The 17242-nt window shown below is 40.5% G+C and overlaps 1 protein-coding gene across 2 annotated transcripts in view; it reads right to left on the bottom strand.

Annotated features, from left to right (window-relative positions):
* Positions 1-286: 286 nt before the first annotated feature.
* Positions 287-17242, bottom strand: part of QDPR (quinoid dihydropteridine reductase) — a 32181-nt gene continuing 15225 nt past the window's right edge. For both annotated transcript variants that reach the window (XM_072620337.1, XM_072620336.1), the window contains 4 exons: positions 16538-16678; positions 7428-7536; positions 4065-4148; positions 287-1254 (listed from right to left, as the gene is read on the bottom strand). In XM_072620337.1, the coding sequence (XP_072476438.1) occupies positions 1149-1254; positions 4065-4148; positions 7428-7536; positions 16538-16678 (440 nt within the window). In that variant the 3' untranslated portion in view covers positions 287-1148. The remainder of the gene's footprint in view (positions 1255-4064; positions 4149-7427; positions 7537-16537; positions 16679-17242) is intronic.

Consider the following 17242-nt stretch of genomic DNA (forward strand, 5'->3'; position numbering starts at 1 on the left):
AGTCACTTAACAGCTGGTTGCTTCAGTTTCCTCATCTGTAAAATGAGGAAAATAACATTTAACCTCCCAGGATTACTGTGAGGATCAAATGAGATAATAATTGTAAAGTGCCTGGCACATAAGAGTTATTATTAGAAGAGAAAGGAGAGAAGGGAGAGACCAATAGATCCAAAAATGAGCATGATGAAAAAAATCAATAAAAGTTATTAAAAATAAACAAATAAAAAAACTATGGTTCTGTAAGAGTCAACAGAATAATAAAGCCGTTTAATTACAAAGTCATCCATATGGTGGGAATAGTCTATTTATTTTAAATTAATTATATAACATCAAAAAGGAAAGGAAAAACAGGAACAAATGATTATTCAATTAAAAAAAAAAAATCTAGCTCTGTACAAAGCTATCACAGAAAGAGTTCACAGTGTGAATAAAATACCTAAAATCCTACTGACATTTTACAGACAGTGAGTGTTGTTTGGACAGTAAGTCGTATGTTCCATTTTGATGAAAGTATTCAAAACTGCAAACTAAGCAGCATTAATTAAGGCTCAAACATGCCATGTGATGATAAAACACCACTGCTTCCCTGGTAACTAAGACACCAGCCCTCCCTCCCTCGTCCAGAGGACATCCGGGTAGTCATATGAAATATCTGTAATAACAACCGGCCAAGAGCCATCCCTCACCTTCACTGCTAATGGACATTTAAGGCAATTGAAGTCAGAACTGCAACAATTAATCCCACTACACAAATACTGAATCAAACAGTATCATGACGATAAAAAAAATGACCAGAAACACCAATGCACGCATCACTCAGGTAGTCGAACTGGACAGAGGAGACACAAAGTACACACTGTGACCTGGGCACCAGAGAACACCAAACAATACCCCTGGATGACACTGCTGAGCAACCCCCTGCCTTGGGGGTCTTCACCTTGTAATCCTCCTTTATTTCTTTCAAATGAACATTTGATACTTTTGAAAAGGAGACAGAAACCCATTAAATGAATGAGAAATACTGGTCTCTACCTGGCACTGTTAAAGGGCATTATAGGTTTGCTGGAAAACATAGGGCTGTAGGAAAACTACACTGAGCATTAGGATTCTGTGTTAGTTCTTCGGGTACTGCGATCTTAGAAGACTTATTAAAAGTAAGCCGGTGTCAGCTCTGTCTTCCCTCCTGTGGTTACCACCTGGATTAGGCTTCCGGAGTTTGGCCTGTTTTTTCCTGTGATCCAGTTGTGAAAGGTTCTGTCACAAAGAAAAGGAATTTTTATAAATTACAAAATACATCTGTTTACACATAAATGATGGCGTGGAGCAATTGTGAGGCTGATAGGGAGGCTGTGATGTGGACTTTCCCCATCAGGACAGATCAGTGAACTCATCTGTAACCTGCGGTTTCAGAGGGTCTCTTGGGGGCACAGAGGGGTTAAGTGATTGGTCCATACAGTATGTAAAGATCCAGGATTTGAACTAAGGTGTTCCGAATTCCAGGGCCATATCTCTAGTCACAACTCTATCTCTCAAGACCTAATACATCAGATATGAGGCAATACACTAAGTACCACCTACTGCTTCAGAAATCTGCAGAACAAGACACAAACAATAAAAATCACTTAAATAAATCACAAGAGCAGCAGGGGCAGAAAGCCTAAGACTGAATCTTGGTTCTGACACTTTCTACCTGTGTGACTTCTCTAGGCCTTACTGCAAAAAGAAGGAGTTGGATTAGATGACCTAACAAGGTCCCATCCTACATAGTAATAGGAAAAAAATGTAAAATTAGAACTTATAATTCCAAATGTTCCCTCCATCCTTCCTCCCCTTTCCCTGTCATCTCAGGAAGCAATGTACTTTATTCCCATGATATTACTATATCTCCAGAACATTTTAAGAATCCCCCTCTGGGAAGAGCACCCACAACTAGGGGCATATTCTTTTAGCTATTTCAGAGAAAAAAAAACTTTACTCCTTCTCATAAATATGCATTGTTAAGCACAACTAAATTTCTTCAGGGTCTGTGTTCGAAAATCTACACATCTCATGCTGTACCCTACATCAATCGCCTCTGTCAGGAGGCAAGAGGCAAACTTTGTCATAATTCCTCGCAGTCATGAATGGTCCTGGCTTATGCTGATCACAGTTCTTACCATTTTCAGAACTGGTGATCTTTATATACACTGTTCTCCTGCTTCTGCTCATTTCATTCTTCATCAGTTCATAGAAATCTTCTAAGGTGGAATTACGTGCAAAAAGTTACCTAGATAGTTCATGTTCTTGACTGAGCTATACCATTACTAACTCTGTACCCAAGGAGATCAAAGAAATAAGAAGTAGTCACAAAAATATTTATAACAGCTCCTTTTGTGGTGGCAAAAACTGGAAACAAAAGGGATGGCTGTCAATTGAAGAATGTGGTTTATGTTATGGAATATTATTATGCTGTCAGAACAATGTGAAAGAAACATATTTCACAGAAAAGAAACAAAATCAGAATATTTTCTATTATATCATAAAGATTTAATTGTGACATCATAAGTGATATATTATAACATCAATATTATAAAAACAAACCATTTTGAACACTCCCAGGGCAAACTAAACCCTTTGCCAACTGAGATCAGGTTAAGCCTGAACGCCCTAAATTTACTACATGTAGTTTCAAAGAAAATAAGGTTCTTCCAGGTAATTAATAAAACTCCAGGCTAGTTTCCATGGCATATAAACATATGTACACACTAAGCAGAGATGACTCCCTACATAGGACACTGAACTCTGGGAAGGAACCATATGACCCTTCTTTAGTGTTTCTTGGGACATGGCACCAATTCAGTGCCTCAGACTGAAGAGTTGCTGCCTAGAGTAAAACCTCCCTCCCTAGCTCTGGTCCCTTCACAAGAGGCAAGAAGAGGCAAAAAATTGGGAGAAGACAGCAATTAGAGGGATCGCCAGGGATGACATTCTACAAGGAGGGTTAATGGTGGGTCACTGCTAAACCAAAGAACTTGACCCCAGCAGCCCACCTCCAGAGCATGAAGGCAGCCCCAGAATTCAGAAAACAATATTGTAAAGCAGGCATTCTACCCAGGAGCCTTCTCTCATCATTGCTTCCATGCAACGAAGAGCGCAAGATGGAGGAAGGCCAGGGGCATGAAGTAAGTCCTTACTTGCACTGTTCTACTGAAAGGAGGTGTGAAACAGTAGAAGCATAAACTTTTCAATCAGGGGGCCTGAGTGAAAATTCTGCCTCTTTTACTCCTTCCTTTATTATCTCTAGGGTAGCAGGTGGTACAGTGGAAAGAAGACCAAGCCTAAAGTCAGGATGACCCAAGTTCAAATCTGGCTTCAGACTTAACTAGCTGTACTGCCTTGGGCAAGTCCCTTAATCTCTACTTGCTTCAGGTTTCTCAACTATAAAACAGGTATGATAATAGCACCTACTTCCTAGGGTTATTGTAAATATCAGAAAAGAAATCTGTAAATTGCCTGGCACACAGTAGGCACTTAAGTAATGCTTGTTGCCTTAGGTCTCAGTGTTCTTATCTCTGAAATGAGGGGGGCTGGGCTGGATTGTCTCTGAAGTCCCTTCCAGCACTGAATGTATACTCCTATTAAACTGTCACACTCAATTTCACTTTGGACTATAAATTAAACTATACCACCAAGGTATGCTTCCCAAATGTTAAGAAAAGGCATGGTCACTGACAGGTAGGGTAGCTCAAATTATTTTCTTTGTTACGGAAAGGTTCAAGAGAAGAGAAATAAGTTCAATATAAAAAAAAAAGGTAACAATAAAGCCTTCTTTTAAAAAGCATCCCCGAATCATAGCATCTTAGAGATGGGACCTTGTTAAAGGCCATGGAACACGAGCCCTGCCTCTTGGGGAGATGAGATGATCTCTCCGGACCCTTCCTTCCTGTTCTGACTCCATGCCCTCCACACTAACCTTCCACATTCTTTGTTCCAGGATCCTATGTTCTAAGATCTCTTCCTGCTTTCCAGTAAACCCTCAGTCTTATGAATATAAGTCAAGGAGTCTGGATCATGGGTATACTTACTCAACAAGGAATTCTAATGGAGTCCAGGCACCAAAGTCTGCATCAGGCATTGATTTCCTGTTCATTGGCGTATCCAGGGTAACCCTGTGGAGAAGAAAAATAAGGCTTTCATTCGTATACTGTGTTTCTGATAAATGTCACTCCTTCCAGGGCTGCAACACTGAATCTTGATAAAATCCAAATACCAAGCAATTCCACACTGCATGCTCTACCCAGCAAACTGGAGTAGTTGGAAACAAGAAACCATCCAGGAATGCTAGAACCTTAGAATCCTCAGCTTCCTTCAAAGCACAGCTCAAATGTCCCCATCTAGCCACAGGAGGCCTTTCCTGATTCTACGCTTCTCCTTTTAGGGAGCATCCCTCACCCTAGAAATTACCTTGTTTGTCTATGGACATGCTAATTTCTCCCAAAAGAATGTCAAGTTCATGAGGGCAAGAACTCTTCTTTTTTTGTCCCCAGAGCTTAGCACAGGGCCTTTCAAACAGTAAGTTTGCTTAACAAATGCTGGTTAAATATGTCAAGTCATAAGGCATTTATTAAGTGCCTGCTATGTACCAGACCAAAAAGAAAAAAAAAGGGAGTGGTGTTCATTCTTATTCATTTTTACACAAAGCAACACAGAACTATGCCATACCACTCTACACCTTCCCCATCCCACCTCCATATTACTGAATGTCAACTGTGGCCAGGACAGCAGGCCTTGCCCAAAGGATAGTTCCCATAACTGGACTAAAGTGGCTGTGATAGAGCAAGACCCTGCCCATCTAAAAACTGGCCTAAACTTTTAAAAAATGAACAGCAGTCTCACACCTACATATCCACAGTGAAACTGATGACCAATGATGGCCAGCTCAGAGCTTAGAACGCAGAAGGTAAAATTTTCTCTCCAACCCTCAGAAAAGGTTAAAGAGAGTGATGACTGAATAAAGAAGTTGAAGGGGAGAGACTATTTCTGTTGGGCAAACATAACAGTACCTCTCTTCCGCTTCAGGCTGTGTGTCTAGGGTTAGAGGTAGAAAGTCAAGATCATCTAGCCCTGCCATTTTACAGATGACAAAAGTGAGGCTCACAGAGCTCAAGAGATCCTTTTAATTTGGTGTGGACAAGGAGACACAGCAGCACCTGAGAGCCTAAGACACATCCAGATTCCACCTTCTACTCAACAGAAGCTCCAATGGCATGTATTTCTCTCTCATTCACTCCACTACCCTCATGACACAGTATTTTCTAAACATGGCATCTGGATTCAAGGGAGGGTCATTCCAGTACATCAGTCTCGAAGGTTAATGTCAAATATTACATGTTCAATCTACAGAAGTTATTTTCAACACTTATATGTTTGTACTGAGCTAGACATTTACTCCAAAAGTCCACCAGTTCGCTTGTCCCATGACTCATTAAATACCCTCATCTTTCAAAAAAAAAAAAAGTCACATGTATGTTTTAATGAAATTCAATCAACCAATAAGATCTATCAATCAAATGCAAAAGATCCTCACAATATCAAATGGGAGGAATGGTCAAACTTGAATCCAAACCATCTTCTCCAGTATGCCTGATAATCAGAAAGGAAAGGAAACTGTTTTTCACTTGGTAGGCCTAGGATTTCTGCACAATTCTATCAATTTCTCTAGCACTGGGTACAAAACAAAAAGGACGTGAAGTGGCCAAGTTGAGTAAAACACCTGAAGGTGTTTTGAAACTTAACACCCCCTCCCCAAATATAACAGCATTATTTCAAATGAGTTGGTGTTGGGGGAGTTTTGTTTTGTTTTAATCATCTCTTGCTCCCCAAAAAAAGAGGAAATGGTAATCTATGTTTTGTGTAATTCCTTCATTAACTCAGTGAACATTTGTTAGTATCCAGTCTATGAAATGCATATGCTCGTTGTTACAAGAGAGCAAAAAAATACTAAATAAAATAAGACACAGGCCAGCCCTCAAGGAGCCCCAAAATTAATTGGGGTGGCAAACACAAGTACAAATTGAATATAATGTATTATATAAATACGTGTAATGTATCATATATATAATATGTTATATGTATCATATGTATTACATGAATATGTGTAAGCATAATATAAGAACATGTATTAGTGACAGAGTACTATGAGACAGTGAATGAGAGAGAATTTCCCTTATTTCACAAGACAAACCATTTGAGTGGTCTACTGAAGGATGTCATAGGATCACCGACCGCCCAAATCAATTCCCCCATTTTAAAGTGAAGGAAACTGAGGCCCAGAGAGGGTTTGACTTGCCCAAACTAAACATCTGTAAGCGTTTGAGGTAAGATTCTAACCTAGGGCTTCCTGACTCCAAGACAAACCCTCTATCCACAACATTATTCTGCCTCCATAGTAGATAGGTCAGAGATGAAATGCAGGGGAAGGAATTCCAGACACAGGGGATAACATAAGGAAAAGAATGGTGGTTGGAAAGCCCAGGACATATTTTCAGGAGGACAATCTGGGTAGCACCAAAAGTGTGTGATGAGATCAAACATGAGATGAGGCTAGTGAGAGAGTTTGGAGCCAGACTGTAAAGGGCTCTAGAAGCAAGGATAAAGAATCAGACTTCACTTGGTAGCTACTAAGGGTTTGGGGGCAGTGGAGTGATATGACCAGAACTGGGCATTATATATAATGTTCTGAATTCTTAAGCCTACTTAGCAGTCAGAGATTCTTCAGCCCAGTGACACAAGCCTTCTGGCTATTCCACAAACAAGCTAATTTATCTCCGGAGTCCAGGCATTTTCTCTGATTGTGCTCTATGCCTGGAGAATGCTCTCCCTCTTTTAACTGTCTAGTGACCTCCCTGGCTTCGTTCAAGCCCCAACTAAAACCCCATCTTCTACCAGAAACCTTCCCCAACCCTTCTTAATCCTAGTGCCTTCACTTTTGTTAATTATTTCCTAGTGATTCTTTATATAACTAGCTTTATCTATATTTGTCTATATGTCTCCCCCGTTAGACTGTACATTCCTGTCTTTTATCTCTTTGTATCCCTAGCACTCAGCACATAATAAACATTTAGTAAATGTTTATTGATTGATTCACAACACTAGAGAGGGAACTTCCCAAAGCCACTTGGTATTCAGAAACAGTTCATTGCTAACGATGGAAAACTTGTCCAAATAAAATAACCGAGGGCATTTTTATAACCAAATAAAAGATCAATAGTTTCTATATTTAAAAAAAAAATCTACACACAGAGTAATGAAAACATTTTAAAATATACTCAGATTCCACTGAAGTCCTTGGAATGGCTCCTATACACTGGTCCCTGGTAGAGAGTGAATCCCAGCTATGTTTGAACGTTCATCAAGATAATGACAAAGGTGATGATGGAGTCACTTACGGAAGCACAGCAATGGCGGCGGAACCCGGTGGCATGCCGCTGTTTTCCCCAGCCAGGCTCTGACATAGCTGATGGACTGCTCCCTTGGCCATGCCATAGCCAATCATTCCTGGGGAGAAGGAAAAGAGACAGCTTAGCTTATGACTGGCTGCTGAAGAAATGGTGAGCCAGTACAGATATGAGGTTCCTTTTTAAAACACACACCTCATCTCAGGAGCCTGGAACAGAACAATGTCTACTCTTCTCCTTGTCTAAACCTGAGCTCCATGCAGAAAAGTTGGCATGAGGTAGAGAAGGAAGAGGAATCACTGACCAGTCATGTACACAACTGTTTGGCCCATGCATTCCCAGGTTCTCACCAGCATCAGCCCTTTACAATACCAAGTACAAGGGGACAAATCAGAAGAACTAGGTTCATATCCTAGTACTGCCACTTACAGTCAAGTGACCTTGGCCAGGACACACAATTGAGCTGAGCTCAATTTCTTCATCCATAATATTCTGAGAGTCTTATATGGAACAGTGAAAAAATTGGTAATACCTAACATTTATATAGCATTCACTACATGCTTAGCACTTTGAAAATATTATCATATTTGAGACTCACAACAACCCTATGAGGTGGATGCTATCATCATCCCTATTTTACAGATGAGGAAACTGAGGCAAAAAGAAGTCTTGTCCCAGGTAAGTGTCCGAGGCCAGATTTGAACTCAAGTCTCCCTGACTCCAAGCCCAGTGCTCTATTCACTGCACCAGCTAGAGTATTAGCTCTGAAGTCACAAGATATAGACTCAAATCTTACCTGTGACACTTACACCCTGTGGGACCTTAGTCAAGTCATTTAACCTCCCTAGGCCTCAGTTTCCTCTTCTGTAAAATAATGGGGTTGGACAAGAGGGTCTCTGAAGTTTCCTGTATCTCTAGGTCTAAGATCCTAAGTAGTTGTAAAGAAATGAACAAGTATATGAGAAAGTACTAGGAAAACCATAAAGTACTCGACAAGTCGATGAAACATTCTCAAAATTGTAACAAATGCCAGGAAGAAAGAGAGCTTTGTGCAAGAGGGGCTTCTGAAAGTCATTAACTATTCAGGAACTGAAATCCTAAGTCCTCAGCCTTAAAGGGAGGAGAAAGAAGCAGATATATCTTTTGTCATCATGTATAACTAAAACTCTACTAGACATGAAGGGAAACATTGGTTTCTTTGTCTTAATATTCTCAAGATGTATCATCTCTCCATTTCAGAGATGAAGAATCCTGGCCAAGAAGTCTTTCAAAAATAATGACTATGGGTTGTATGTTTTTTTTCTTAGAACACTATTATGCTCCCCTCTTGGGTTACAACATACAGAAAGCCTCTGACCAAAGCAACAGTATTAGTCCTAAGGTAGGACATTCTCAGGTGGTCAACACTGACTATCTTTTTGTGTGAGGCATGTGGTAGGCACTGTAGGTGATATGAAAATTTGTGAGCACTGAGGATTGCCTTCATAGAGTTTACAGTCAACAGGGGAAAGAAGACAGGAGCCCAGAGAGAACAGGGTAAGAGTAGTTGCACAGGGCGGTGCCTAATTCTGACTGACCAAGGAGGAAATGATTGCTGAAGGAGAAAAGGACAGGAACCTTGGGGAGAAGTGATCACTCCCTCTTAGAATCTGAGATGAAGAAGAAAGCCAAGTGGAGTCTAGAAAGCAGCCGACACTTTGGAGATCAGGTTTCAGAGTTTAGAGAAAAGCTAGGTAGGAGACCGCGGCCTCTGACTTTGCGTATTTGCAAAGTTTTACTTTGCTGCTGTTCATTTGTGATGGTGCCTCATCTATTGAATCATTCACACATCCCAAGACTGCCTTAAAGAGCCAAAAACAAGGTTTGAAATCAAGCTAATGGAGCTGCTGTGATAGGGAAAGCTAGGCCAGTGTATCCTCTATCTCAGGCCAGATGGGGAAAGGGGAGAAAGAAAGCATAAAATGCTTACAAATTCCAAAAAGAATACTAAAACCACATTTGTGAAGGTTTTTGAAGGACCCCATAGCCTAAAATTCTACAGGGGAATGAAATCCAGGAGGAATGAGATGATCTCAAGAATGAAATTCTGAAGACATAAAAGAAAAACAATTCAAAAATGTCAAAGACCACTTCTAGCTGGGGGGAAAGAGGGAAGGCTCCATGGATGAGACGGTGTGAAAGCAGTGCTTTAAAGGGGAGGGAGGGACCACATCAGGGCTAGAAACTTAGCCTGCTTTTAAGAGATCAGCAACATAGAACTCCAGCAAGATGAAGATTCTTGTGTATCTTGAAGCATCCTTATCTTTGAGGAAAGATGCTCATTTGGAAACCAGTTCAGATGCTGCTCCCATCCAAGGTTTTATACTTCAAAAAAAAAAAAAAAAGCCCCAAAGACAACAGTCTCCTGCCCTCCTTACTCTTGGAAAACACAAATCTCAAATGAATGCCTTAGAGTCAGAGATGTTTCAGATGATGATTCTTGTGTTGAATCAGCTCACCCTTTCCAAGACTGTCTAAAGATCAAAGGAAAAGGTTTGAAATCAAGACAGAGTGGTTGTGATGGGGAAGGTGTGGGCAGTGCAGCCTCACCTCAGGCTGGTGGGAACCAGTGAGGTCAAATAAGGACAGAAGCAGACTTGGAGTCAGGGGACCTGCGTTCTAGGCCCAGCTCCACCTCTCTGATTTTACTTTAATTGATCTAAAAAACTAGGAATAATAATGACTACCTACAACCACAGGATAGTTGTGAGGGATGACATGTGATGATATCTCTAAAAGGCACAGCTACTACTACTACGATTATTTTTAATGTTGTTCTTATTATTGTTATCAATAACTATGAGGCAAAGATGAGCACTTGCTCTTAGCCTTCTTAAGAATACAGTTGTGAGACTCCCAGTATATAAATTCAGATCATCCATTTTCTGCACTGGTATATGTATTTCTAAACAATTCATATATAATCCTAAATAATTCAACAAACATGCATCAGTTTTCTCAGTTGAGAAAAATAAAAACTGCCCCCAGTTAGCCTACATTCTTACAATCTAATAGGAAACACAACATATAAATACATAATAAAAGATAACTTGAGAAGGGACACAAGGTCCTAACAACCAGAGAAAATAGAAAAAGCTTTCAACACAAAGTACCACCTAACCTTGAGGAAAGCAAAGGATTCTGAGAAGTGGAGGAAAGGTTAGAACATAATCCATACCTGGAGGACAGACAGTACAAAGGCATGGAGGTGGGAGATGGAACCACACATAGACTCCTTTTGCATGTACAAAGGGAAGTAATGTGAACTAAATCTAGAATGGTACTGGTTCTAGATTGCAGAGGGCCTTAAAGGTCAAGATCAGGACTCTGCATTTTACTCTTGAAGAAATAGGAAGCCTTGAAGGTTCCTGATAAAGGGTATGCCATAATCAGATTTGTGCTTTGATGATACCTGCTTGATGGCAGTGTGAAAGATAGGAGAGGGGAGGAAAGGGAATTCTTTCCCCTTTTTTGTAACAGTCCCTATTACAAAAACACAGCCAAGAAGTGATGAAGACTTGAACTCATTTTGGTGACAATGTGAATGGACAGAAGGGGATAAAGACAATATCCCAGTTCTACCATCCGGGTAGCCAAGTGATCTTGGGCAGGACACCCAACTACTCTGAGCTCAAATTCTTCATCCATAAAACTTTGAGACTTGTGCACTACAATAAAAATAACAACAGCAGCTAACATTTATAGCACTTACTACTATATGCTGAGCATTTTGATAATATTATGTAGAAGAAAGAGAGGATGTGGGGAAATAAAAGAGAGACAAGTGTTGAGGCTGATGCTTAGGTTGTGGATCTAGGTAACTGAAAGAATGGTCTCTGGGGGACCAGGAAAAAGAAGACGGAACGAGATCTGGTGAGTGTGATGATCTTCTGACAGGACAACCAGATGGAGCTGTCCAACAGATAGCTAGTAATGTGGACCTGGAACGTAAGAGAGAAAGCAGGGCCAGTCACACAGATCTGCGTTCATCTGAACAGAAATGATACCCAAGCCTGTAGGAGTTGAAGAAGTCACCAAGAGAGAAGACAGAGAAAGAGAAGGTTGTCCAGGACAGAGCCCTGGGGGTCACTCAGTTAAGGAGTGAAAAGAAAATAGATCCAGCAAAGGATTCTGAGAAACAGTCAAGCACGGAAGAGAACCAGGAGATCATCAGAATCATGAAAGCCCACAGAGGAGAGAAAACTAGGAGGAGGGAGTGGTCACCAATGTCATGAGCTTCAGAGTTCCACAAGAATGAGAACTGAGAGAAGTCCAAAGATCACCAGTAACCTTGTTTCAACTCAACCATCCAGTTGAGCAATGGGGTCAAAAGTGAACTGCAAGAGATTGAGAAATAAGTGGGCAGTAAGAAAACAGAAATGAGAATCTAGAGGAAATAAGTATAGTTGCCTACAAACATAACTGTTGTCTGCAAGGATAACTCAAATTTAGTACCTGTAGAAATAATACTCATGAGTGGAGAAAAAGAAAAAAAAAAAATCTATCCACATCTACTAGGGCGCCATAGAGCAGAACCTCAGGGACACTTTCTCAAATGGCCAGAATTTCACCAGAGCTGGGTGTGACAGCTCACTGAATTAGCTCATCAGTACTTCTGCCCTGGAAAGGAGCACGTTTAGGTTTGGATGGACAGTGGGACAAGAGGTTTAATGATTTGGGGAGACACTATGACGCCCCTTCTAGAAGCCCAGGCAGGTATCGGCAATAAGACCTATCTTCTTATTTTACTTTTTACCCCCTTTTTTAATATTTTTAAGATTCTGACTTTCAAGTTCTATCCCTCCCTCCGCCCCTCCCTCTCCTGAGACGGTAGCCAATCAGATATAGGTTATACCCATGCAATAAGGTAAAACATTTCCATATTAGTCATGGTGTACCAGAAGACTCGACTACAAGGAAAAAAATGAAAGTGAAAAATGACATGCTTTAGTCTGTATTCAATCAATACCAGTGCTTTCTCTGGAGGCAGACAGTATGCTTTATCATCAATCCTTATCAGGCCTATCTTTTTAACACCCACAGTCTCCCAGTGATATTACATGTTTCTGGATAATAAACACCACGGTCTCAGAGGAATCATAACTGCCAGGGTCCCAAAGAGCAAAACAGAAAGACAGTGAGTGCAAATAAGGTACAGACTATTCCTAATAATCCCAGATATGATGTGAAAGATAAGCAGTACTGTAAAAAGAAGTGGCCTGGGGGGGGGGGGGGTTTACAATGGGAAGAAAGAGGCAGAAAGAAAAAACATACATTTTTGTTAAATTTTTTTAAAATCAAATTTAAATTTTATAAAAGGAGAAGAAAGTGGGCTGGTCTAGTATCAAGACTGTTACTGGTTGGCACATCTTACTCTTATCAGGTGAATTCAAGAGTGAGGTATACATGGCTCCTGTTCCTAAAATCTGAATGCATAGAAAACCATAAGACTGTACTTAAACAGTCTTAACACAGAGTAAGGCCAGTTAAGGCCTGTTTAGACTACAACTCACTTTTGGAGTAACAAAAGTTCAAGAAAAACGACAGCCCAGAGAGGAAAACCTATGACTGCTCCAACAAAGAGGCATAATTGCAAGATGGGGCCAAGTCCTCAGCAAGGTATTTATTTGTTCTAGACAAACAACCACCATGTTTCACAATTCCACTGGCATCTCTGCTTAATCAGTTGCACGTGTTTCCAAGAGGCCAGAGGTAATCCTTGATGACTTAGAATCTTCAGAGTGATTGAAACCTTCCAGCTCACAACATGAAAGAGAATTAAATTCAAGGCCCTGAACGTCCCCAAAGAGCATCAAGGGAATTCTCCCCAAAAGTTCACTTTTTATTTTCATTTTAAACAAGAAGTGATCCGAGTACTTTGTGCAGGGAGGAAACAAATAACCAAGTAACTTGTACATAATAGGTAATAGTTTCATCCTGTGGACAACATGCAAATGAGGGATCCAATTTATCTAAGCAGTATGGTGGGAAGGCTGGGGTGGGAGTAGGGGGAGGTGGAATATTTCCTCCCTGACAAATGAGCTACAGATTTTTCTTTCTAATTTTCAGTCATTGCATCTTTAAATATTCATAGGTCATCATTACCATTAATAATTTTAACACTAGTAGTAGAATGGAAAGCAAAATACTTAGTACAGTTGAAAGAAAAATTTTATCTTGTGTTGGAGAAATGCATCACCTAGATCTCTCAGTTCAGTCACGCTGATCTCAGACACACTGCCTGTGACTGAGCCTGTACGAAAATCGCCTCCAGCTTGGAAGGACTTCCCCCAAGTTATCCCCCACCAAAGGAGCCCTTGAGAACCAGGGGTCCCCTCTTCACTACACACCATCTAGTAAAAGAATCTTTGCAAGAAACAGAGAAGTAGTTTGGAGATTTTTTTTCCTCTCTTTTTTCTTAAGTAACATTACTGTTTCTCTAAATGGTTGACTAAATCCTGCTGGCCTGAAGGGGGATGGTTAATCCTGACTCCTCTAGATTTAAATTGCCTGCAGGTTTCCCTAGCCTGGACCTGCCTAAGGTGCACAGGGGATATGAGATCTAAGCGGGAATGAAACATGAACTGGCACAGCCCTGTTCTCAATACTGAGGGCAGACTGAAGGTCATCAGACAAGAGCAGGTCAAGTGCAGAAGTCGTAATAATGAGCAATACAATTTTTGCCTCCTCTTCAAAAGTTTTAACTCAAGAGAATGTTGATGTGTCAATGTTAATAAAACCATTTCAGAGGGGGTCAGGGTAGAAAACAAAATCTCAATTCCTACAAAGGTTCCCTTCTTATTCATCCCCATACTTGTTTTCTAATTGCCTCTACTACATGCTAAATAAAAAAGCAGATTTCACTTACTTTAATTGTTTAACATCTAAATGAGAGATGGCATAGACCAGTGGTTAGAAGGGCATCATAGTCAGAATACCTGGGCTCAAGGCACCAGCTTGTGATCCTGGACAACTCACTTAACCCCAATGTCCTGGGCAACTTGCTAACTTAATTTGTTTAATTTTCCCCAATTATGTGTAAAAACAATTTTTTAACATTTTTTTTTAATTTCTGAGTTCCAAATTCCCTCCCTCCGTCCCTTCCCCCCTCATTGAGAATGCAAACAGGCAACTTTAACTTTCTAAGACTAAATGTTACACAGGTACCAACCTGGGGCGGGGCAGTAGTATGGAGGGGTCTATCTCATCTGAGAATTTCTATGCCAATGTCATCACCGATCCAGTCCCTTATCTCTCAATCCCTAACATACAACTGATTACTATACTGGCTAAAGACTGGGCCCCAGTACTTGAGAGATTCTAAGTTATTCTGCAATATTTAATCGGCAATTTTTTACACAGGCAGATGGGTAAGAATGACGATGTAGTAAAAGTTTTACAGTTCAGAGAGCTAAATTAAACTCCTAAAATGACACTAAAAAATCTCTTCCTCTTCCTGAGTATGCCTATAAGAATAAAGGAAATAAAAGCCTAGTGAACAATTTTCTGGAAGAAATATAATAAGCAAAGGGAGGAAGAAAGAGGATTCCATATAACTGTGCCCCAGTGAGAGCATTCCCCTCCTAACCATGAGGGAAGCACGCAGGAGGCATTTCATAAATTAAAAAAGGAATTAACAAACTTTATTTATTTTGCATGACTATGCTTATTATTTCTTTCAAGGTAGGGCTTCTAAGAGGGGAGAGGGAAAGGACAAGAGGGAGGTAGGAAGGAAAGAGAAGGTAAATGCACAGAGGAAGGAAAGAGCAAGAGAAAGAGAGAAAGGGGGAGAGGGAAAGAGGGAGAACAGAGGAAAAAAGGAGAAAGGGAGAAGGAAAGGAGAAAGTAAAAGAAGGGAATGGAAATTAACAAAACATTTTTTAAATACACTAAAAAAAAAAAAAAAGAGCTTGGACAAGGTCCAGCAGGGCAATACAATTACTTCTGTGTAAACCATTATACACTTTAAAAAACTGTTAACAGAAGTTCCATTCCACAAACAATCCCCTCCTGTTCTTTGTGTAATAAAAAGTTCATTTTGTTGATTATTGTTAATTACAAAAAATAATTTTAGAAGAAAATACTTCACTAACTGGTAACTGATCCAAATCTCTCCTGTGAACTATAGTTCACTAGGAAATCGGCCAAGATCTAAGAGGGCAGGTTTAATGCTCTCACTGACAAGTCTGTGGGATTGGGCTCAATCCCACCTGATACTGCCTAGGTAAGTCTGGCAAGTCACTCCAACTCCCTTGGTCTCATTCTCCTCTTCTGTAAAATACAGAGTTGAACCAGATGATGTGTGAGGTGACTTCTGGTTCTTTATCTGTGATCCCTGAATTACTATATGATGTATGTTAAGCCCCAGAAACAAAAAGGCAGGCTAATAAAGATTAGGATTTCTCAAGTCTGTGAAACCAAGAAGGGATATGATCAGTCAGAAGCACACCAACGTCCTTCCCTGTAGGAAGAGTCTGGAGTGGTTTAATCAGAATTTATGGCATGGCCATGGGAGAAGGTGAGGAGGGGGGAGCAAAGATAGAGATAATTTGGGGTTATGGGTCATCTCAGGTTAGCACAGGCGTGGTGAAGCACTGAGATTCTGGATTGCCAGAGGGACAGGGAATAAACCCCATCAAAAACTGAAAAGCAGCTGCATAAAGATACCTCCAGAGGAAGGTGATTTGTGCACCAAATTCCAGAAAATGAAAATTAGGAGATATGTTCTTGAAACTGGAAAGAAGTCATTATAAAATGAAAGGAAATTTTTTCCTCTATTCGAGGAGGATTAATAGAAGCATCTCATTATGCCACCATTCCCATTCCTATGTGGAAGAAACTTAAGGAAGAAAAGAAAATTCAAAAAGAGCTTGGAAAAATTTATGGAGAGATCCATAAAGATCTTTCAAGGTAAACAAGGAGTGATCAAAGCCTAACACAATCTTAAGGTCAAGACCAGGAAGGATAAAACAACCCCCCGATACCCAAAATCCTATCCACATCCAATTTTACCAACGTTCTCCCCTAGTCACTATTATTACTTAGCTGTCTGGTCAACTCACCTGGTGTTCCATCTAAAGCAGCCTTAGCCCCGGCCAAGGTCAGAAGGCCTCCATCCTTGAGGTGTTTGGTTGCAAGGTGACTAGAGATGGTTGAGGTCCACATGCTCTGTTTCCACATCAAGTCACAGTTTTTATAGAGAGCTGCAGGTGGGGGCGGGGAGGGTTAAAAAAAAAACATCCAGTTAATCACCAATGGCAGAGAAATTCACTTTTTACCTTATGTCATGATTTCCTAAATAATTTACCAATACCAATGTTCTGATTATCCGTGTCCCATCTTGGAACCGAATGACAGGAAGGGGGCTACCAGGACGGTAAAAAGTCTCTAGTTCATGGCCCTTGAGGATTATTAGTTGGAGAAATTGTGAATATTTATCCTGAAGAAAAGAAGGCTTAAAGGCACATGCTGACTGTCTTCAGCTGAAGAGCTGTCCACTGTAAAAGAAATGAAACATGTCCTGTTTGTTCCAAAAGGCAGAATTAAAAGAACAAGGAGGAGGAAGAGAAAAAGGGAAAAGGAAGAAAACAGAAGGAAAAAGAGGAGAAGGAGAAAGGAACAAGAGCTATCACCTATGTAGGGTCTTGATGTTTTCAAGGCTATGCACATGTAATCTCACTGGATACCCGTCACACCTCAGTAAGGTAGGGACTACTGATATCCCTATTTCACAGATGAGAACACTGAGGCTGAGAAAGTAACCTTAC

The sequence above is a fragment of the Notamacropus eugenii genome, chromosome 6 (genome assembly GCF_028372415.1).
Source record: "Notamacropus eugenii isolate mMacEug1 chromosome 6, mMacEug1.pri_v2, whole genome shotgun sequence".
Taxonomy (NCBI): domain Eukaryota; kingdom Metazoa; phylum Chordata; class Mammalia; order Diprotodontia; family Macropodidae; genus Notamacropus; species Notamacropus eugenii.